The sequence below is a fragment of the Sciurus vulgaris genome (genome assembly GCF_902686455.1).
Source record: "Sciurus vulgaris genome assembly, chromosome: X".
NCBI classification, from domain to species: Eukaryota; Metazoa; Chordata; class Mammalia; order Rodentia; family Sciuridae; genus Sciurus; species Sciurus vulgaris.
The window spans coordinates 72,446,018-72,470,177 of record NC_136471.1 but is presented as its reverse complement, the minus strand read 5'-3'; the positions used below and the strand labels follow the sequence as shown (position 1 = coordinate 72,470,177).

General features: G+C 35.5%; 1 protein-coding gene across 9 annotated transcripts in view; it reads left to right on the top strand.

Moving 5' to 3' along the window:
* GPR174 (G protein-coupled receptor 174) overlaps positions 1-23,838 on the top strand; it is a 43,210-nt gene extending 19,372 nt beyond the window's left edge. For 3 of the 9 annotated variants that reach the window (XM_079123078.1, XM_079123076.1, XM_079123075.1), the window contains 3 exons: positions 224-320; positions 5,936-5,977; positions 19,106-23,838. In XM_079123078.1, coding sequence (XP_078979204.1) covers positions 19,652-20,653 — 1,002 coding nt within the window. In that variant the 5' untranslated portion in view covers positions 224-320; positions 5,936-5,977; positions 19,106-19,651 and the 3' untranslated portion in view covers positions 20,654-23,838. The remainder of the gene's footprint in view (positions 1-223; positions 321-5,935; positions 5,978-19,105) is intronic. The other 6 variants (XM_079123079.1, XM_079123080.1, XM_079123077.1 and 3 more) reach the window with 3 other exon arrangements.
* The last annotated feature ends 322 nt before the right edge of the window (positions 23,839-24,160 follow it).

The window sequence follows — 24,160 nt, the reverse complement described above, 5'->3', positions numbered from 1 at the left end:
CACCCTTCCCAAAGGTTGCCAGGTCAAAAAGAGATGTCAGATGGTAAAAGGATTCCCCCTGACTCTACCTGGCTACCACTAAAGATCAAGTATAACTAATTGTCTTGATACTTTGACTTGTCCATGATAATCCATTTCAGTATCTACCTGCTGAGATTTTCTAGTCCTCTGTGAGCATCTTCTCCATGCTGCACTTGATCACTGATTTTCCATGTTCTTTCAGGCATGAATGAATTAATCAGGCAAGACCTCTCACTACTTCCTCAGAAGACCCTCTTGATCTGATTAAGTAGTTCATCAGCACTGGAGAAAACAGTAATGTATTCAAATAGAAAATTGACTTCTTTTTTTTTTTTTTCTACAGACCGAATTTTGATTCATTGTTCACAAATGGGGTACAACTTCATTTCTATGGTTGCAGGCAATATAGAGTCACACCATTCATGTAATCATACATGTACATAGGGTAATGATATCTATCTCAGTCCACTATCTTTCATTCCCTCACCCCTTCCCAGCCCACTTCCCTCTACACAATCCAAAGTTCCTCCATTCTTCTCTTAATCCCCATCGCCCACATTGTGTATCAACATCCATTTATCAGAGAAAACACTCAGCCTTTGGTTTTATGGCATTGCCTTATTTCACTTAGCAAGCAAGATATTCTCCACTTCCATCCATTTACTGGCAAATGCCATAATTTTATTCTTCTTTATGTTGGAGGAATATTCCATTGTGTATATATACCACAGTTTCTTTATCCAGTCATCTTTTGAATGGTTGGTTCCACAATCCAGCTATTGTGAATTGAGTTGCTATAAATATTTATGTGGCTCTATTACTGTAGTATGCTGATTTTAAGTCCTTTGGGTATAAACCAAGGAGTGGGATAACTGGATCAAATGGTGGGTACATTCCAAGTTTTCTGAGGATTCTCCATACTGCTTTCCAAAGTGGCTGCACCAATTTGCAACTCCACCAGCAATGTATGAGTGTGCCTTTTTCCCCACATCCATGCCAACACCTATTATGGCTTGTGCTCTTGATAATAGCCATTCTAATTGGATTGAGATGAAATCTTTGGTTTTGATTTGCATTTCTCTAATTACTAGAGAAGATGAACACTTTTTCATATATTTGTTGATTGCCTGTACATCTCTGTGAAGTGTCTGCCAGTTCCTTAGCCCATTTATTGATTGGGTTCTTTTTTATTTTGGGGGTAAAGATGTTTAAGATTTTATAAATTTTGGAGATTAGTGCTCTATCTTAAGTGCACGTGGAAAAGATTTTCTCCCACTCTGTAGGAGCTCTCTTTTCACATTATCGATTGTTTCCTTTGCTGAGAAAAAGCTTTTTAGTTTGAATCCATCCTATTTATCAATTCTTGCTTTCATTTATTGCACTCTGGGAGTCTTGTTAAGGAAATCTAGTCTTAAGCCAACATGATGAAGGTTCGGGCCTACTTGGTCATCTATTTGGTGCAGGGTTTCTGGTTTAATTCCTAGGTCATTGATCCATTTTGAGTTGAGTTTGGTGCAGGGTGAGAGATACTGGTTTAATTTCATTTTACTGCATGTGGACTTCCAGTTTTTCCAGCTCCATTTATTGAAGAGGCTATCTTTTCTCCATTGCATGCTTTTGGTACCTTTGTCTAGTATGAGACAACTGTACTTATGTGGTTTGTCTCTGTATCTTCTATTCTGTACCATTGGTCTACCTGTGTATTTTGGTGCCAATACCATGCCATTTTTATTACTATTGTTCTGTAGTATAGTTTAAGATCTGGTATTGTGATACTTCCTGTTCACAATTTGGCTATTCTGGGTCTCTTATTCTTCCATTCAAATTTCATAATTGCTTTCTCTATTTCTATGAGGAATGTCATTGGGATTTTAATTGGAATAGTATTAAATCTGTATAGCTCCTTTGGTACTATGGCCATTTTGACAATATTAATTCTGCCTATCCAAGAACATGGGAGATCTTTCCATCTTCTAAGGTTTTCTTAAATTTCTTTCTTTAGTGTTTGTAGTTCTCATTTTAGAGGTCTTTCACCTTTTTTTCTAGATTGATTCCCAAGTATCTTTTTGAGGCTATTGTGAATGGGGTAGGTTTCCTAATTTCTCTTTCAGAGGATTCATCAATTATGAATAGAAATGCATTAGATTCATGAGTGTTGATTTTATATCCTGCTCCTTTGCTGAATTCATTTGTTAGTTCTAGAAGTTTTTTGGTGGAGTTTTTTGCGTTCTCCAAATATAGAATCATGTTGTCAGCAAATGGTGATAGCTTGAGTTCTTCTTCTCCTCTTCATATCCTTTTAGTTTCTTTGGTCTGTCTAATTTCTCTGACTAGTGTTTGGGATCTCGAAAGCCACTCTCTCAGCCTTTTTTCATATTTTGAAAATAAACCTACATACAGACCACATAAATGATTTCAATATTAAACATTTAAAATTTGTATATCTCATTCAGTGTATATTACCATTCTGTATGCATACAGTATAGTAATACTTGTGTGTTAAAGAAAAGAATGCCATTTGCTGAGAAGAAAAATTATAGTCAGTGTAGGTGAATCAAGTGAACATTAGGCATGTGTTTATTCATTGTTTGGTAAGTCTCAGGTTGGGGAATGATTTAGAAGATGCAGACTTCAGAGTAGGAAGTGTTTGGAATGTTTGATTTTGAATTCTTTGTCTGCATGCCTGTTGTTAGGAGTGTGTTACCCAGGCAGTAGCCTAGATATCTAATCATTGTTTGGGGATAGGTCTAATGCTTAAATCTAATTTAAAATATCATAAGCAAAATGACTGTGCAGATCACTGTTGAAAATTAGGGGAAATGGGCTTTAACAATAAAGAAATTAGGTTATAGCTCTAACCAGGAGGTCAGAATTTTAGTAAGCAAAACAACCACTGCAGTGCACTTATCCTCTATGTATATATATGCATGTTTACCCTAATTATTTAAAATATGGTTTATAAGCATCTGAAACATATATTGAACTCAATTGATCCTTCTAGTTGCATTTTCTCATAAAAGATGACAGATCCTCTGCTGAAGACCACTTGAACTTCTTCCTTTGTTGCAATCAGGATGACAGTTAAGAGCTCAGTGAAACAGGGAGAAAAAAGTCAGGCACCTCCCCGAAGCACATCATTTTGGTAATATTCATATACTAGTGATTCATGACAAATGAAGTAGCCTACACATCCAGTGGCATACTTCTTTTGTCAAATGTGGTCATTGTTGGCTGAAATGAAGTACTATGCCTCTGTTGGAGGTATTAGCAGATGAAAGTGCTGGGTGATCTTTTCATTCCTGTTCTGATATGAAATTCAAATTAACTGGAGAAAATTAATTTTCAATATTAGTAGTCACAAAAAACCCTAATGAAGATATATCCTCTGGCTTGAGAGACAGGAAGAAAATACTCAGCTGTTAGTACTAGCACACAAACAAAAAGCAAAACATAAAAACCCAACAAATTTTTTTTTTATTAATAGGTGTGTAAAGATAAATTGCTTAAGTTATTTCCTCCTGGAGACATTAACCAATATTCAGTCTTTGTCCACAGCATTTATATATAATATATAAATATATATAAACACAGTTATTATATATATAGTATGTATATATATATTATATATATAGTTATTTTATACTGTTTAAAATGCTAACAATTTATTTTATTTAATATATTTATATAATACTTACAATTGAACCTTATAAATATTAACTCATTATCTGTTCATAGAAGTAGTTACTATATCATCTCATTTATAAGATCAGGCAATTTAGACATAGAAATGACCATCTTACCCAAAGTCACACAGAAAGGAAGTGGCACCAGAGTCCATAATCTTACCTACAAGTGACCCCTTATTATTTATAAAATATTAGATAATAATAACATATTCATACATATGAATAAATATTTATCGCATGGAATGTCAAGGCTATTTGAAATCTGAAATGACAAAATATCAGAGCTGGAATTGTCCTTAAAATATTATCTGAGTTAACGTACCCATTAGGGCTCAGAAAAATTAAGCGACTCACCCAGTATCACGTGTATATTCAATAGTAGAACAAGAATTCAAGATTTATCGCTCTCAATCTAGTACTCTTCCTTATACTAAGTTGTTTCTGTTATGACTAATGTAAACAAAATGTTATCACATTTTATATTTTTGAATAAATGTCCTTTTACAGACATATATTCTTATTCTAATGATGCTGTTTTTTACCAAATAGTCTCATAATTTTCCTTTGAAATTGCTTTTGCAACCGCTTTAGCCAATGAAGGAAAAGGATTCTTTAAACAGTACGGTCATAACCTGCTTTTGACCAAGAATGCCATTTTTCTCTTTGAACTCTAATTTCATTGTTTAGACCTTGCTCTGAATTACTTTTGATTGTGTACAAAAATTTAAAGACCCTTAAAAGGCAAAAGTTTGTCATTCCTAGGATTATTCTAAAGAACACGATGTACAGTTTGAGTATAATTCTAAAAGAGACTTCCAAAAATGTTCTGGGCAGTAGGAATATAATTGGAATAAGCACATAGCCTTTCAAAGTGACAATTTAGAAGAGTCAAGTTTATTTAGATTCTTGATTTCTGATAGTTTATTTAAAGAAAATATTATCACTGTAGGGAAGCCATGTTATAAAAATACCAAGTTATTAATGGAGTACAGAAGGTAGTGGGGGGATTGATGTGAGTGTGTGTGTGTGTGTGTGTGTGTGTGTGTGTGTGTGTTTGTGTGTGTGTTATTTCTTGGGTGATTTTTCCAAGATGTAGAAAATTGCAAATGGAGAGTATGCTACTTACCCTCCCAGGAAAAGGATATTTCTTGGAGAGAGATATCTTGGTGTGCTGTAAAGGATATGTTCATGTCACAGTTTGGAGATGTAAGAGTTATGGAAGTCAGATTGACCGAGCTAGGAAAAGGCAAAATAGATCAAAACAATTTTTTTTTGGCAGCTATGTTCAGTCAAACTCATTAACAAGGAGAGAGAACAAAGATTAAGGAAGATTTTAAAGTAGAAACATTGAACTCAGTGATATCAGTGATATTTCCAAGGTTATTAAGAATGGGAAAAGAGAAAGGTCTCAGTTTTACACAAATTTATCATTTCAGTCTACTAGCTGTTTGTTTTAACCTTCTTCCAATCCCATCTTTGAAGGCTTGTCTAAATAACTGATACATAGATAGATAGGTGACTAGATTAGGGACCAATCACAGAATAAATAATGGAAGTACATGACCATTCGATGGCCATCTTAAAATAAAAATACACAGACTTCTCATGTTTGTAATTACACTGTCACTGATATAATCACTGAAACAAACAATTGTTGTCCACACTGTCAGAGTTGTGTTTCCAGTCTCTTTACACTTGACATATACTTAAGTTGATATTTACAATAAGGGCATCTGAATTCAAGTTATTTGTCATGGCTTAAAGGTACATGTCATTATTCTAACACTTGTTATAATGTTATAAAGAAAACAGGTGGAAAATTAAATGAACATCATCTAAATGAATCTCAAAATGTGGCTGGTTGCTTAGTTTTCACTCCAGTGAACTAGTCAAAACCAACCAAATATTGTAAGTAATGTCATTTCTGGAAAAAACAATCCTTTTATTTATTGTCACCAGTTTTGGTATAAAATCACCCTTTTCAGCTTTTTACAGCATTCATGTAAAGAAAAGAAATTAGAAATAAATAATAGGAAACAAAAGTATACATTGCTTCTAAACTCACTCTAATATAAGGTAATTCCACAGTCTAACTGGTATCCAGCAGTCCAGCCTTATACTCTGAGTGGATAATGAGATAGTAAAATAAGCAGTTTATCTATGGCAGAAATAAAAGTAAGGAAATCAGCTGATAAATTTAACAATATATTATTTTTTCTCAACTGCAGGATTTTGGGACCAGAGCCTATTCAACACATTTTAGGTGCTTGGTAAGTTCCCTGGCGTGGTGGGGAAGGGACTTTTCATTTCCTGCCATGTGAAGGCAGCAGGCTATGCTAGACAAAGTAAAAATAGCACCACATTTTCACAGAGAAATGTGCTCTACTCCATTTTGGTGCATGTGAGTGGAGAGGAAGTGATTTTTTTTAAAGTTGATTTGCTTTCATTTTTGCTTTCTTTGATCATAATACAGTGTGATGCTTAAATGTATAGTCTAAAGAGTTGGGATTTTTTCAAAGGCAATGAGTTGTATACTCTGCCTTAGCTAATGGCTTGCAGATTAAGATGGTAAATTTCAGGTTGGATGATTTTTTTAAGATTATATGAACATGGAGCTTTAGGGTCCATTGTTGATCTGAAGGAGGTGCTTTTTTGTTTGTTACCAAAGATTATTCAATTTGCTTCCCAAATACTTAAACACATTGTGATTATTTTTGGGAAACCATGTAGGAAATCCTAATCAGTTCAATGGGATAGTGTCCAGAGTACTTATTTTTGTCCATTGGCAGGTGACCAATAAGGAATAGCAATTCTTCTAACGGAGGAAGGTGGAGAAGGATATAAATCTTAAAAAGAAAAATCTGAATGTAATCCTCAGTAAATGAAAAATAAAAGTTCTCAAGAAGGTGAATTTTGTGATCTCTAAATGTTTTCAGTGGCCAATATAAGTGATTAAAATGATAGCTAGAAATTTACAACTTTTTCTTTTTAGATTTTATAACTTAAGTGACCTTTAAATGTCTTACTGTAAAGATCATTCAAAGCTGGATATTGAAATCAGTGCTTCTACAAATATGAAGACATTCATATTGTTCATTTAACAGACACTTTTCTAATGGTCTGCTAAGGGGCTTTAATATGTTGTAATTGCTGAGGGAAATACACAGACGAATAGGAAATAGTTCTCACTCTTGAAGAGTTTATGGTCTAGTGGCTGTGCAGACAATGCACTATATCATCAGACAGGATGAACCATATCAGACAATAGAGGTAAAAGCAACATACTGTGAGAATTCAAAAAAAGGAAGGCTAATTCCAATTTGGATGGCATGGAAACCTTGAGGAGGAAATGAGATTATCAAAATTCTCCTTTAAAGAATTTTCTCATAGTCCGGGTATGGTAGTACACACCTATAATCTCAGTGGTTTGGGAGGCTGAGGCTTTAGGATCATAAGTTCAAAGCCAGCCTCAGCAACTTAGTGAGGCCCTAAGCAATTTAGAGAGACCCTGTCTCAAAACTAAAAACTAAAAAAGACTGGGGATGTGGCTTAGTGGTTAAGCTCTCTTGGGTTCAATTGCTGGTACCAAAAAAATTCTTTTTTCTCACCCATCAAAGTGAGAAGGTACAGGTGGGAAGCAAGAACATAAATGCATTTAAGCTTAAGTCAAAGACTGAGATATCCAGGTGCATTTTTTTGTGTGCAAAGATAGACTGGCATTTGGAACGGTATAATAAGAGATCAGGCTAGAAACAGAGAATAGGGGGACTGGGGGTGTGGCTCAATGGTAGAGAGTTTGCCTAGCATGTGTGAGGCACTGGGTTCAAGTTTCAGCACTGCATATAAATAAATGAATAAAATAAAGGTCTACCATATCTAAAAAATATTTTAAAAACAGAGAAAAGGACTTTGAATGTTAGGTTTTTAGGCCTTTGAGTTGTGGATACTTGAGGGGTTTTGCACAACTTCGTGAAATGCTTCAACTTACATCTGATAAAGACAATTGCAGAAATATGTAGTCTAAAGAAAGTCATGCTATTTAGCATAATAAAAAGGAAGTAGGACTACTGCTCATGTCAAAATGTTGAAAGCAGAGATAAAATATGAATGTTTGTTCAGCCTTCCAAAATATTGTTGAATACTGAATATTGGAAAGGTACAAAAAGCATGTATTTGCCAGTGGAGAGTCCTTATTTTCTTGCCCGATTACTTTAAGTAGATGATGCCTCTCTAGTCTTTCACTTAATCCAGAATACAAGCTATAGTATTTTTTAAATCATCTACAAAATATTGAGAAGAAGGGGATTTCTAGGTTTCTTAGGTACTTTTTAACTCAAAGTACAGAATACAAAAAAAGGATAGGTGCTATATCTGTTTTTAAGGCCAAAAATCAGTATCACACAACGTTGGCCTGTCAGTTCTCCTTCATTGGGTCCCAATATTGAGTTCTATTACTTTTTATTTCAGTGAAATAAAGAGCCACCAAAAATGAACAAACTGTTGAAAATAACACCACAGGATGCAAAAAAAAAATAGTAACAGAACCTTTTTCAGTGAAAACAAGTATGCAAAATTCCAGCCACCTATTGCCTATGCCCCAAGCTTCATAAACTGGTTTGATCCCACTCTAGACTCAGAATGAGGTCTGTTTTCCTTTAAAACACTTCATCCCTTCTTAGAGGACAGCAAAATTCCCGGGTCATTGTGAATCTAGTAACTACGAGATTGTTGTGGGAGGAAGAAGGTGAAAGTGTCCCATATGGCTCAATTTTCACCACCTCCTTTCAATCAGTATATACAATGCCATCACAGACAAATGTGACAATAGTTCTGATGAGAAGCTACAGTATTACTTAATATCTTATAGTTCATATGTAAGGCATATTTCTTCCAGAATCAGAGTATACTGACCTCAAAGTGAGTATGTCATTACCTGGGTTCTTGGAGAGTGGGTGCAATAGATTTGCCACAAGAATCTTTGAGTTTAGTCAAGGATTCTCCTTGCTTCACTTCTGCAGCCTCCATTAGAGATAGCTTCAGAACAATGGTACCTACCCATCTAACACATTATAGTTAGAGCTCTCTTCTTTAGTGTGGTACCTTATGAAGCAGTAGGAATACAAGGCTAAGCAGTAGATGCATTAGCAGTGATATGCTGCGATTTTCTCTGCTTCCTTCTAAGCCAAGGTGCATAGGGTTGCTATTACTGGTGGAAGATCACACAGGGAGTCTTGCCGTTTTCATTTTAATGACACTTCAGTTTCAAAAACCAGAAAGATGCCCTTGAGAATCAGGAGTTTCTAAAATACTTGGTTTGCGTCTACTAATCAGGATTGCTATGCTGCCAGAAGGAGAAATGTAGGCTCATTCATACTGATTTCTGACATGTGGTCACTGCTCAAGGATTTTTATTTTCTAAAATGAGGTCAAAATAATTCTTCCAGAATCTTGTTTAATTGATGGGATTCATTCTCAAAATATAGAATATGGTAGAAAATTGAGATGTAATCTTCTAGAAACTTGTTCCATTTGAATATGGAAAGACATGCCACCATGATTCAGAAAATTAAGACAGGTCCAGCACAAGACAAAGCTGTGGTGCAGTGGTGCACACCTATAATCCCAATGGCTCAGGAGGCTAGGGCAGGAGGATTGAGGCAGGAGGATCACAGGTTCAAAGCTGGCCTCAACAACTAAGTGAGGCACTAAACAACTTGGTGAGACCCTGTCTCTAAATAAAGTATAAAAAAAGGGTTGGGGATGTGGCTTAGTGGTTAAGCGCACCTGTGTTCAATCCTCGGTACAAAAATAAATAAATAAATAAATAGGAAAGAAAGAAAAAGAAAAGCAAAACGACAAAGCTTTGCAACTACAGGAGGCTTATATTCAATCATATGAAATAGAGTGTTAAATATATCATTCTTCCCTCAAAGCCTAATATAAGGAAAGGATCTATTAGCTGTCACTTAACAAACAGAAATGAGATCTGCATGTTTTAATTAAATTGCCTAGCTCTTGTGATATAAACTCTTCCATTAGCACTTTTAAGGGTCATTGCTGAGGGCTTGATGTACACATTTTAGAGTAATTACTGAGAAGTAAATAAATTTTGCCACTTGTATTTTAGTATTTAAAATCTTAAACTTAAAATAATTTTCCAATAGGTTTCTGAAGACCTCAGTGTCTACTCAGAGGCTTCTTCTACATTACCCTTTTGTTCTTTAAAAAAATACTATAGATTTGGAATAACATAGCGTGGAGAAAATGATATAACACACACACACAAATATATATACATATATATGTATATATATATAAAACACACGTTACTGTGGAGGAAAAAAGCTACTAGGCACAAAGAACAGAAAAAGTCAATATGGTCAGTGAGCTGAAAAATCAAAGGATGTGAAAACTCTGTGATCAATTACACATGTTCCAGAATTTCTGTTTGTGTGGGGTACTGACATTCCCTAAGAAAGGGTGCCAGGCTTGAGTTCCTGGGCCTGATCTTTAAAGGTGGGAGTTTAGGCTGGGAGTACCAAACTCTTCATACTGGCAAAAGGAGATTCATTCCCAGCCAAGCGGGATATTTTTTTCCTCTTTTTTCTTAAAGGAAGGCATTTTGATTCCTTAAAAATCACACCAAATTAAGTAGCCACCTACACCCCAAACCATGACCAGTCCTGAAGTGAGGCCCTGGGGACTGGTTTTATTTTCTACTCTCTCTACCAGACCCCATAAGGTTGGTTTACTCCTCCACTTTCACAAGCTATTAATCCTGTGGAGCAGTGGATAGGGCACACTGTCAAAGAGAAAATGGCAAGAAGGCCTGCAAAGAAGTGAAAATGGCCAGAAGGATCTGATTATCTTGGACCTTAGTTTATTTTATGTAAGCTTGGAAGCTCATAACTTTCCTTTTTAAAAAAAATCCCCCTTCTTGTCCAAATGCTCATGTCTGGACTGAGACACAAGGTGAACATTCAGAAAAGCTGAGGAAAATCCCCACAGCCATGTCAGCACTAAGAACAGGAAATACATACAGTTTTCCCAGTGTATCATAACTTGTGATCTTCTCATCACTTCTACAAAGTGAAAATATTTGAAATTGAATGTGTAAAATGGAAATTTGTAAAATAGTGACTTGCCTTCTAAAAAGACAGTTAGGATACACACACCCAGAGTAATAAAAACAGAAGACTCTGATAGCCAGATATTTGGGTACATGTAATTCTAAACTGTCTGCTCAGGGTTTTAAAGTACCCATCAAAAGTGATTTAATAATTTCACCAGTGTTTTAAACTTGTATAGATAAAGAAGTTTTGAGATTCACTATGAAGCACAAGAAAAACAGCAATGAACAAAGTGGAGCTTTATTCAAATTGTTTACAGAGGAACATAGCATATAAGAGACATAAAGGTATCATCATATTATATTAAGCTCTAATCTAGCTTCTCAAAAATTCTTAATTGATTCTAATTGAATCCCTGCTACATGCAAAGTACCTACATTTTAAAGGTGAAGGAGTATAAAAAATCATTAAAATACTGTGTTGGTGGGTAGGGATCTCACATTTTTGTGGGAAGAATTAGGAAGAAGCATATTTCAGATAAGAATAAAATAGTCTGGGAGTTCACAGGTGGATATGATCATAACCAGGCACGGAAAGCAAAAGCCTTCATTGAAAAGGTAGCATTTTTTGCCAGTGGCCTTCAAGAATAGGTAGGATTTCAATGGATAAAAATGAAATAGAACAATTTAAGCTGAGGAACAACCAATAATATAGGTAATGGAGGTAGGAAAGCACAGTAAATGCCTGCAAAGACTCTAGATTCACTTTGGAGTCGATGGTATTACCCTTTTTCACTAAAATGATTCTCCGATTTGAAGGCTCACAGATTTGTTTTTTGTGAAGTTTGTTAAAATGTAGATGCCTTAGCTCCACCCTTTGGCAATTAAGATGCAGTACATCCAGGAATATGCAGTTGAAAAAGTATTGCAGTTAGCCTATGAACCACATTTTGAAAGATCCAGTTTGAAAAAAAAAAAAGGGGAAATAGTATAAATGGCCACCTGTATATCATGTGGCTAAAAGCAAGACTCTGACAGGTGGAAGCTGCATAAGAACAAACAGCCTAACATTTTTTTTAATGAACAGTAAGGGCAGGGATGTGGGTAGTTAAAGTACTTGTTAATTCTTAGTTCAGGTTTGAATAGCCTCAGTGGTCATACATCTCCAATACCAGTTGGTGTGCACTGCTCTCCAGAATAAAAAATAATTGCAAACTATAATATCTGAGGAAAGGCAATGCAACTAGATATTATCAACTGATGATGGGAAGCCAGGTGATGACCATCTTGTTGTCTCCAATTAATTTAGGGTACTTCTCAGAGCAGAGGAAAAGATACCGTTCATTGAAAACAAAATGGGTTTCAGATCTCAGCAGAGTTGTTGAGACTTAGCTAAGTGAAATAACTTCCTGGTAAAGTGGCAATGTTCACAATAACTGCATTGTTTTTATATATGTGTTTCTTCCCCTCATGAATTTGACCTATATGAGACTCATAAAAGGTGTTAAAGCTAAAATGAGTTGGGAGAAAGCCTGAGGGGAGGATGTCATCCAGGTAGAATATGCCTCTTTCAGATTTAAAAAAATCCAGTGGAGCATCCACTAGGGCAGAACTAAAAAATTCCCTAGAAGAATTTACCAAGCTAATACCTTCTAAAATATGTGCTTAGTGCCATATAGTCAGCTCTTCAATTACATGCAGTTGCTGGGCAGGTTTCCCAGAAAGATAGTAAATTATTTGACTTTGAAGTTTTAAAATGAAATGAAAAGGGAAAGCCTTGAAATTTATCCGAATCAGGAAGAAATTGTTATGCTATACTATCCAATTTTTGTGATTATTCATGAGTAATAATGGTACAATTGTCTCCTACATACATGCACACACCTGTTCAACCCCATAACCTTTTCAGTCACTTGTGGTACTAGGTCTTCTTTTTTCTTGGCTTACTAAAATGCACACCTAACCAGAACTCTAAAAGTATTTTTGAGCATCTTATTGCCTTAAAAGGTGGGATTCTGTAGTTTCTGGGCAGGACTTCACCACCACTTGCTGCTCTTATGTCTCAAAGACAACCATTAGGGACAGGTAATTCGATGATCTAATATTTTGGTCATTTCCTTTATTAAGACAGATACATATTTTTTTTTTTTTTGGTGATGCTGGGGATTGAACCCAGTGCCTTTTGCTTTTGAGGCAAGCACTCTACCAACTGAGCTATATCCCCAACCTGAAAACAGGTATATATTTTGATGGAAAGAAGTCTTAAGGTATTTTATCAGCTAACATCTTCATAGATCATAAAGAGTTTCGTCAGAGTAAGCTTAACCAAATTGACAAAGTTATCCCTGATATTTATTTGAACCAGATTGTACCTGGATAAAGCAAACAAATATATACTGTAGTTGAAAAATGCTCTTGAAATCTAAATAATATTTACTGAAGTTTCAGATTTAGATGAACAAATATAAATTTATGAACAATTACAATAACTTCCTACAAGATTTCCCTATGAAATAGTTACTGGCCTGCAGATCACTGGAAACTGATCATGCTAAATTAGGGCCATTAGTTCCTTTTTTCTTCTCTTCCTCCTACCCCCATTCCCAATAAGTAAGTATAATTGAGGAAGGATAGGATCCTGAAGTCAGGGAAATTTTTGCTCAAGAGATCTGGTATATTGGTTCATAAATATTCAAATATTCATATTGCTTCATAAATAAATATCTTATTTGAAATTAGAGTCTGTTCCAGTGCCTGTTACAATATGAATTCTGTCTTACACAAAGACAATCTCAAAGAATAGTGGTATACTCTGAAAAAATACCCCTTTCATTTTTCTTCCCAAAACCCCTAGATAAAGAAATATTTATACTCATAGTTGATTTGGGGTTTTCCCATAGTTGGAAGTCTCCTTCATAATCTCAAGAAACTTTTTTTTACTAGAAAGTCATGTTACATAAACAAAGGGAATGAATCATCAGTTTTTCCAGGAGGAAGCCAGAAGAATCTTAATGGAGATGTTCTATTCATTAGGCTAAAATATAAAGATGGAAATTCATCAATGCATGGACAAAAAAGGGAATGACCAAAGGAAGCATAGACTTCCAAGAGGGTGGTGTTGACTTTAAGTTCTGTTAAGTTCAAGAAATATTCTTTACAGTGTGATCATTCCCTTCTTTAGTGCTTATAGGGTACAATGTATTTTGCCTATGAGCACACTTTTTAGACTGTACAGCAATTTGCATTCCTTCTTGCTAGATTATAAGGTCCAAGAAGACTTACGTCATGTGCCCTTTTCTATGATCTATATTTGCAGAATCAAGTTTGGAGCCTGGCAAACTGTACATGCTAAAGAAATATTTGCTAAGTAAATATTTGATGAATATCCATGTTCCAAGTTTAGTTCTAGGTACTCTGGGAATATACAGGTGTACATGTTTCAGTCCATGACTTCAAAAATTTCTTGACTAGTTAGGGCGGGGTGAGCTGCGAAGGAAGATAATGGCATAAATATGAAAACAGAGAAAAATTACCATACTTGACTCAGGAGGCAGAAGGATTGTGGGTTTCAAGCTAGCATCAGCAACTTAGAAAGACCCTAAGCAACTTAGAAACCCTGTCTCAAAGTAGAAAATAAAAAGGTCCGGGGATGTTGCTCAGTGGTTAAGTGACCCTGGGTTCAATCCCTGTACCTACCTCCCCTGCAAAAATTACCATACTTAAAGAAAAGGAAGTGAGGTACTTAAACAGAATTAAAAATGAGATACAAAGAAATGACCTAGCAAACTGGCCTTAACTATAAAATATTTCATGAAAAACAGAAAGGCCTTTGCTAATAGGTAGGATTGATGGGCAAAAATGAAGCTATTTCAAGTGACTCAAGAGATTTGAGGCAGGATGATTGTAAGTTTCAGGTTCACCTGGACAAATAAGTGAAACTGTCTTAAAATGAAAATAAAATGCACTGGGGACATAGCTCAGTGTTACAATATCTCTGGGTTCAATCTCCAGGACAGAAAAAAAACCAAAAAGGCTGAGAGCAAAATGTGCAAAAGCTGTTTATGCAAAGAAAAAAGTCGGTTTGAAGAGTGGGAACTCAATTGAGCTGTAGTGCTGAGTGTATTAGTAGAGTAGTGGAAGACAAAACCTAAAGATAAATTGCACTTTATTAAGGAAGCCTTTGAATGGCAGATTCTGCTTTGTGACTGGTGAGAAATAGGAAGCCATGAATACTTTTTAAAGAGGTTATCTTAGAAAATAACTTACAATAGCCTGATGTACAATAGAGTGGGGAAAAAATGGGAACACAGAGACCAATTAAGTAATAAAAGCCTAAACTGGACTAGAAACAATACAGATTTTAAAATGGATATAAAGTGGGGCTGGGGAGATAGTTCAGTTGGTAGAGTGCTTGCCTCCCAAGCATAAGGCCCTGAGTTCAATCCCCAGCACTGCAAAAAAAAAAAAAAAAAAATGGATATGAAAATTAATTCACTTACAGAAAATAATAATCAGTTGTGATTATTAATGTTTCTTGAACACTTACTATTTACCCACCAATGTGTTAAGTGAATTAAATATCTTTTTTTATGTTTGATTCATTCCATTATTTTTTCATTCCCCCAACCCCTCCCACCTCTCTTTTCACTCTATACAGTCCCTCCTTCCTCCATTCTTGCCCCCCTCCCACCCCTCATTATGTGTCATCATCCGCTTATCAGTGAGATCATCGTCTTTTGGATTTTTGAAATTGGCTTATCTCACTTAGCATGATATTCTCCAATTTCATCCATTTGCCTGCAAATGCCATAATTTTGTCATTCCTCATGGCAGAGTAATATTCCATTGTATATATATGCCACAGATTCTTTATCCATTCATCAACTGAAGGGCATCTAGGTTGGTTCCACAATCTGGCTATAGTGAATTGAGCAGCTATGAACATTGATGTGGCTGTATCTCTGTAGTATGCTGATTTTAAGTCCTTTGGGTATAGGCCGAGGAAGGGGATAGCTGGGTCAAATGGTGGGTCCATTCCAAGTTTTCTAAGGAATCTCCACACTGCTTTCCAGAGTGGCTGCACTAATTTGCATCCCCACCAGCAAAGTATGAGTGTACCTTTTTCCCCACATCCTCTCCAACACCTATTGTTGCTCGTATTCTTGCATTAAATATCTTAACTCAGTTCTCATACTGACTCTGTAGGTTGGTAATATGATTATTCTCACTTTACCACGGAGGAAATTAAGAACCAGAGAGGTTTAGTGAGCTAGTAAAGGTCACACAGCTATTAAATAAAGGAGCAAGAATTTAAACCCAGGTTTTTCTGACTCATAAACATATTATTTTTCTCATGGTATGGTATCACCCCTTTAGGAATATATTTAAAAGTGGAAAGTAAGTGAAAAAGGCTCAATATATCCAAAACTTGAGACAAGCTGCCTGGGGAAATATTATCTTAAAAACAATAATAAGTCTGGAATAGAATCTTGTTTGAAGTTGGAGAGGTGATCCTTTTTGTTTGGGATATGTTGATTTTATTTTCAATTAATAAATATTTACACAAATTGTTGAATTTAGTAAACATTGAGCAATTACTTGGTGTCTTACACAGTTCTTGGCTCTGGGTATACAGCAAACAAAGCATATAATAATATTTTCCTCATGGACTTTGCATTCTGGTAGGGAAATATAAATAAAATAAATATGTAAAAGTGATCAAAAGTAGGTTGTTAATTATTGATATGGATGAAATAAATACAGAGGTGAGTTGGGGAGTACTGGGAGGGAGTTTAAATTTTAAATAGGAAGATCAAGGAAAGTCTCTTTAAAAGGTAACAATAGAGCATATGTGTGTGAGCATGAGTGTGTGTGGTTGGGTGTGTGCATAGTAAAAGCACTTAAAATCAGTTTTTATTCAATTTCACATAAGTGATGCAATATCTGTAATACAGTCACAATGCCATACATTACATACACAAAAATATTAATTTTATAATTGAAAACATATACCTTTTGACCAACAACTCCCCATTTCCCATTCTACCCCTAGCCTCTGACAACCCCTATTCTACCCTCTGCTTTTATGAGTTTGGCTGTTTTATATTCCACATATATGTGTGCTCATACAGTATTTGTCTTTATGTGCCTGACTTATTTCACTTAATACAATGCTTTCCAGTTTCATCCATGTGGTTGCAAATAACAGAATTTTCCTCTTTATATAGACTAAGTATCAGGGAGGGCATGGGAAAGTACTGGGGTATGGAATCTATCAAATTATGCTATGTTCATGTACAAATATACAACAGTGAATCCTATAAATATATATATATAAAATTATAATTTTATACATATATATAATTATAATGTGCTAATTAAAAATAATGATAATAGAAGGGAGATCAGCAGAGTAAAACAAGTGGATCAGGTGGAGGGAGGAGGGGAGGGAAAGAATAGGCCCTGGGTATATGAGATCAAATTGTTTTATGTGCATGTTCACATATGGCATATGAATCCCACTATTATATATAATTATAATGCACCAATAAAAAGAAATTTAAAGAAAGCAGCAGACCGAATAGAAAAAAAATTGCTGAATAGTATTTCATCATGTATATGTACCACATTTACTTTATTCATCCATTAAGGGTTACTTAGCTTGACTCCACGTCGAATCTGTTGGGAATAATGCTGAAATGAACATGCAAAAAGAGAAATATCCTCAACATACTGATGTCATTTCCTTTGGATATATATCCAGATATAAGATTGCTGGATCATATGGTAGTTCTATTCTTAATGTTTTGAAGAACCTATATGCTGTTTTCCGTAATGGCCATACAAATTTACCATCAACAGTGTAGAAGGACTTTCTTTTCTCCCCATCCTCACCAGCACTTGTTATCTTTTGTCTCTTATACAACAGACATTCTTACTGGAGTGAAGTGATATTGTGCTTTAATTTGCATTTCCCTGATGATTAGTGATCTCTAACACCTTTTCATATACTTGTTGTTTGCCATGTAATTTTCTCTGTCACCTAATCAAAATCACTACATGTGAAAATATTTCAAAGAAATACTTCCATTTGGGAGCTGAACAACCTTGAGTGTAACAACTCATTCAATATTGATGTTACCTGTTACAGTTATGCTTAGATGTGTTTTATATCACCAACTTTGTGGTGGTATAAAGGAGCTAGATTATTTCTCACCATCTTTAAGAAATCTCAAATGTTTAAACTTTTCAATCTGAATACATAGTTCATGTTACTCATCACACCTTTTAAATGAAGCGAGCACCATATCTTTGAATAATGTGCTATTTTACTTAATAAGAAACTGAGGCAAAATAATGACAATAACAATTCCTTCAGGGGCTGAATCATGCATGTTTCAAACCACATGGATTTGATAATCCAAAGCAGGATGTTTCATAATTCCCATTTCATTTTTGTTCTTCCCATGTATCTTTAAAGTCAGTTAAGTCCTCCTAGATTTCAGCAGCCTTGAGGCAACTATCCAAGTCCCTAAGCTAAAATTTGTTTACCTCAGAACAAGGGTCATGGACCCAGCTGAGTCAACTTTCTGGGGATTTTCTTTCTCTGTTCTGGTGCTATGGTCTGTTGTCTTGGATCATTAAGAGGTGATTAAATGACCCATGTAAATGGAAGTATTTAAAGAAAGGCTGGTTGCCCACTGATTTTCAGACATCTGGGAAGGATTTGGATCAAATCAGTGGCCCCCAAATGATGGTTCAAGGACAAATGCTGGGCTGGCTATATCAGAATCATATGGGGAGCTTTTTAAAAAAATGAGTTTTGGGCCCTACCCCAAACATACTGAATCAGAATCTCTGGAGGAAACACCAGGAAAACTATAATTAAAAAAATCTTCCCCACATTAGTCTGAGGATAAGTGAAGTTTGTGAAACCATATTAGAGATTCTCAAATGTTAATGTGTAGAAGAATCACCTATGGGTAATTGTTAAAATGCAGATTCTGATTCTGAAGATCAAAGGTGGGACCTGAGAATTTCCTGAATCTGTAACAAGCTCCCATGTGATATTGATTCATAGATTTTGAGGAACAAAGGGCTAGATTATTTCTCAGGTTCCTTCTACCTCTGTTTTCTTGTAGTCAGAAAGTACCTTGTAGAAACTGTAGCATATTACCCTCATTCACATAAAAAACTTTCCATTTAAACTATACATATATATATATATATAATATATATTAGTTTGAATATATATTTTCTTTGTATAGGCTTTTTCTTTTTTTGTAAAAATGTGCCAGACAATAATTAACTTATTTTCTTTTACTTGCAGCTCTGCCTGTTTCTCACTTAACTTTCAACACATATCTGAAAAAGTCCCAGAAATCTAAACTGACCTAATTAATCATCGTGGAAAGTGGGAGACCCACTGTGCACAAAAGCAAACCTTTCATCTGTGTGAGCCAAAAAAGAAAAAGTAAAATAGCCTGCCAAACACCTGTAAAAAGATGGCTATCATCATATGGGAATTTGAAGAACTGCTATATGGCACAGTAACAATCCAAATGGGAGAAAACCAACTGTCATGACATCCCAGGAGGCTTTACAAACAAGAGAAGAAAATTATAACAGCTTTCCATCTGTGCTTGCAAACTAGACTTCCATGTAGTTACTCTAGATAAATCCAAGGCAATGTGCAGATAATACTTTGAAAAGTTCCCAAATCATACATAGAGGCTAACATATGTGGCAAAAAGAAGATTATTTTACACTGTTTCCTCAACCTATTGATGATCCATATTTTAGAAAGAACAGAATTTAATTTCGAATTTAGGTTTTAAATCACCATCAGACAAAAACAGTTTCTCTAGAAAGAATCATGCTTGCTAATGACACATGTAACATGACAGATGGAGACAACACAGATTTTAGGTACTTTATCTATGCAGTGACGTACACTGTCATTCTTGTGCCAGGTCTCATAGGGAACATATTAGCCTTGTGGGTATTTTATGGTTATATGAAAGAAACGAAACGGGCTGTAATATTTATGATAAACTTAGCCATTGCTGACCTTTTACAAGTTCTTTCCCTGCCACTGAGGATATTTTATTACTTGAACCATGACTGGCCATTTGGACCTGGTCTCTGTATGTTCTGTTTCTACCTGAAGTATGTTAATATGTATGCAAGCATCTACTTCTTGGTCTGCATCAGTGTCCGACGATTTTGGTTCCTTATGTACCCATTTCGCTTTAATGACTGCAAACAGAAATATGACTTGTATGTCAGTATTGCTGGCTGGTTGATCATCTGCCTTGCCTGTCTACTATTCCCGCTCCTCAGAACCAGTGATGACACCCCAGGCAACAGAACCAAATGTTTTGTGGACCTTCCTACCAGAAATGTCAATCTGGCCCAGTCTGTTGCCATGATAACTGTTGGAGAGTTGATTGGGTTTATTACTCCTCTTCTGATTGTCCTATATTGTTCCTGGAAGACAGTTTTATCACTGCAAGATAAATATCCTGTTGCTCAAGACCTTGGAGAAAAAAAGAAAGCCTTGAAGATGATTTTAACTTGTGCGGGGGTATTTCTAATTTGCTTTGCACCTTATCACTTCAGTTTTCCTTTGGATTTCCTGGTCAAGTCCAATGAAATTAAAAGTTGCCTAGCCAGAAGAGTGATCCTAATATTTCATTCTGTGGCTTTGTGTCTTGCTAGTCTGAATTCCTGCCTTGACCCAGTCATATATTATTTCACCACTAACGAATTCAGAAGACGTCTTTCAAGACAAGATTTACATGATAGCATCCAACTCCATACAAAATCCTTTGTGAGCAACCATACCACTTCTACCGTAGCAACTGAATTATGCTAAATAACAAACTAATGAGGCCTGGAGTGCATGTACAGCAGAATACATTTGCAATACTCCAAGCTACAGGGAAGTACTCACAGGAAACATTCGTAACTTTTCAGTTGTGCTCTCTTACTTGTATGGGGAATTCACATCTTCATGACAGTAATTATTTGCAGCATTATGTTCCACAGTCATTGATGTTGAAATGTCCATTCAGGGATTTCTCATCAATTCCTTAAGACTTAAACTATAAAATTTCAGTGACATTCTGTACATATGTGCTCTCATCGATAGTCAATGGCTTTATCTGTGAACCTAAGTCACAAAGAGATTACTAGCATGGGACTACCTTAAGTCCCTAGTATTATTACTACAAATATTGAGCCTCTATATTCAGAGGAAAGGTAGTCTTCTATTTATAATAATAATCACATTTTACATTTCAACATAATAATTTTGGTTGTATTTTAAATAGGACAGATATATTACTCTGTGTAAACAAAATGATATAAACATTGACTCACTTCTATCTTCCATGTATGATTGCATTCCAAGGTTTAAAAACACAAATAGCTATTTTCCTCATTCAGTGTCAACATGAAACATCATCTGTCACACCTCTTCAGTGAATGAAAATCTGAACTCAGGCATCTGGTGTGTTTTAACAAAGAGCAACCACATCTACATACAATAACTTTGTGTGATTGTATATGATGCCACCTTGAATCTATCCAGGGCAGGTAGTTTGCCAGAGTGCACCCAAGGTGACCCAAATGACCTCTATGCCCAGGAGAAAGCAGAAAGTAAATAATCACAGTTCTGGCTCTCTTAAACTATTTTGAATGAATGTCTCTGGAACTGTATGAACATGCATAGTAGAGGGAGTCTTCAGCATGTTTCTAGAGTTACATTGAGGTAACTCTGATAGTTAACTATACTTACTGAGCCTATGGAAGAAATAGGGCACTAATTAATCACTAAGTTTAGGCTGGAGTGAAAAGGTAAAACAAAGTTAAGACACCTCTTAAAATCATCATCACGTTATGTTTCTTATTCCAGGCTAAGTGGTATTTGTCAATCCACCTACACAAGGCACAATAGGGTTTGGAGGCAGTCAGTCATGTGGGTACTTTTTCTAGTCCAGCTTTGCCCCAGCCATTATCAATCTGAAAGGCTGCACCCCTCACCTTCCAGCAACTGGGGAAGGCAATTCTTTCACCTGTTGAAAAAAGTGTGGAAGATTATTTTTGCATCTTTGGATACCCCTTACAATGCTTTTTCTGTTACCTGTTTGGTACTATTATGGAGGACAAAACTAGGGAATGAGTAGTAATTAAACCTGAGGCTGTAAGTATTAGCATATTTCGCAACATGATTTAGGAAAAAGCTCTAACTTTAAAAAGTGCTCGATTTAAAATCTGTGTTCTATAATGAAGAAACATCCTACTTTTCATCAAGAAAGAATGCAGAATCCAAGCAATGGTTCTAACATATTTAGAAGAAGGTGTAGTTTTAGGCACACAGTTATGATACTAATATGTTTATGGCAAAAAACTGGTAAAATCAAAATGAATTCTAATAGCTAAGATTAACAGAATATTTTCTGAAGTTTTCTCTAGGCAATTGTTGATTTGACATGTACTTTGATATTACCATAATACCATATTAGAAAAATGACTTTGTGCTGCTAGTAATAGTATATCTATGTATCTCCTAATAATTCATTGTAAGGTATATGTTTTGATGTATTAAATAAGTGTTGAATTTTGTTTTAAGAAGAGTAACTATAACTGGGGTATATTTGCTTCAAAGTGATTTGTGTGACTGTAATTTAATGTTGTGATAAGATTGCAAGTACCTATTATGTGGAATTGTGAAACAACTGTAGGTACTTGTAATGGGAGCATCCTGTCTAAACTCTCTGTGCGTACTCTTTTCTAGATTTGCATGAATTACAATTCTTAGGATCACTTTGGGATACTATTGATTTACTTTCATTAACACTTATTTCACCTTAAACATATCTTCTCTTAAAGGGGGGAATAAATATTTCTAGGAGTTTATTGACATTCAGAGGAGTGGTTGAAGCTAGAGTCCATAACTTAGGCAGCCCATTTATATCATTCAAGGAGAAGACAAGTGTCCAGTGTTCTTATGCTACTTAACTAAGACCACTTCTTCTACAAGGCCTGCTCATCTAGGTTTGCATCAGTTCTCTGATTTACTTTATTCAGCCCACACACCTCATCAATATATTTTATCATTTTCCCTATTCCCATGCCCTTCTAGACAATAATATAATCAACTCATTTATGCTATGGTGCTAATGACTAATGTTAGCTTAATATTTGCCCATGGATATGAGAATTCCAGACCTTATGACTAGGCATTATTAAAAAGTGGGGGATTTTAGTGGAGGGATTGCAGGTACTGAAGCAGACAGACTGGAATGGAGGTGAGTCTTATAGCAGTGCTTTTCAGCTTACATATAGTAAGTGACCAACTACTTTGCTGACCATTATGGGGTTGCTAAATTCTAAGGAATATATTCATAAATGTAGCTATCAGTTTCTCAGAGATCTCTGTTTCGTTTTTTTCTTTCTGCCTCACTCCCTCTCAATTGTGGACCTAATTTCGAGGGAAAAATTCAAGTGAGGAAAAAAGTCTTGATAAAGATAGTTGTCTCCTCCTTGAGATTCCCCTTTCTTTGGAGAATCTTCCCTTCAGGCCTCTCATTTAACTCTTTGGGTTTTATGAAAGGGGGTACAAAGACTAAACACTCTCACCTGTGGTAACACACAATTCAAGATCAATCATCTCACATTTTCTATGTAAAATTATTTAAAGTTTGATTTCAAAATGCAAAAATAATTATCACAATACTTTTGAATATGAAGTTATGTTAATGTTATCATTATCGTCTTCATTGTTATTATTATACTCAAATGGTTTATATGTTTTCATTGTCCCTCATTAAGCAGCAAATTCTTTCAATGGGCAATTCCATGAAGAAGAGCCATCAGACCCAGGAATGATAGACCAGCCTATCTTGGCCTGAAAGGGTGCATTGATGGAACTCTTGTGCAACCTAAGTTTTATTTCACTTTTTGTTTTGACTCCCAAGATACTGTGAAATGTTGCACTTGGAGTTTATTTACAGCTATAATTTATAATACACCTTTAAATAATAAAGATTGTCTATTTGATTACAAGTGCATTTTTTGCCTCTAGAAGTCACTGTGTATTTAGCCACATTTTTTAGTAAACCAAAAGACTTGAGGGTCTTAATATTCTCAGGCACATAATACACACGAATAAAAGAGACTCTACTCCCCCTTTTCCCTCTGTTGTAGAAGTACATTCAGTTCCTAAATAGAAAGTTGAGCCACTTCCTCCACCCCACCAGATTCTGTTCTCCTCTCCTCCCATAGATAGACATTTTATTATCTAAATTATTCCTCTCCCTATCTGTGGGCCAAGTTTATTTGAACTACTTAAAGCCCTTCATTTTCAATAAGAGGGCAG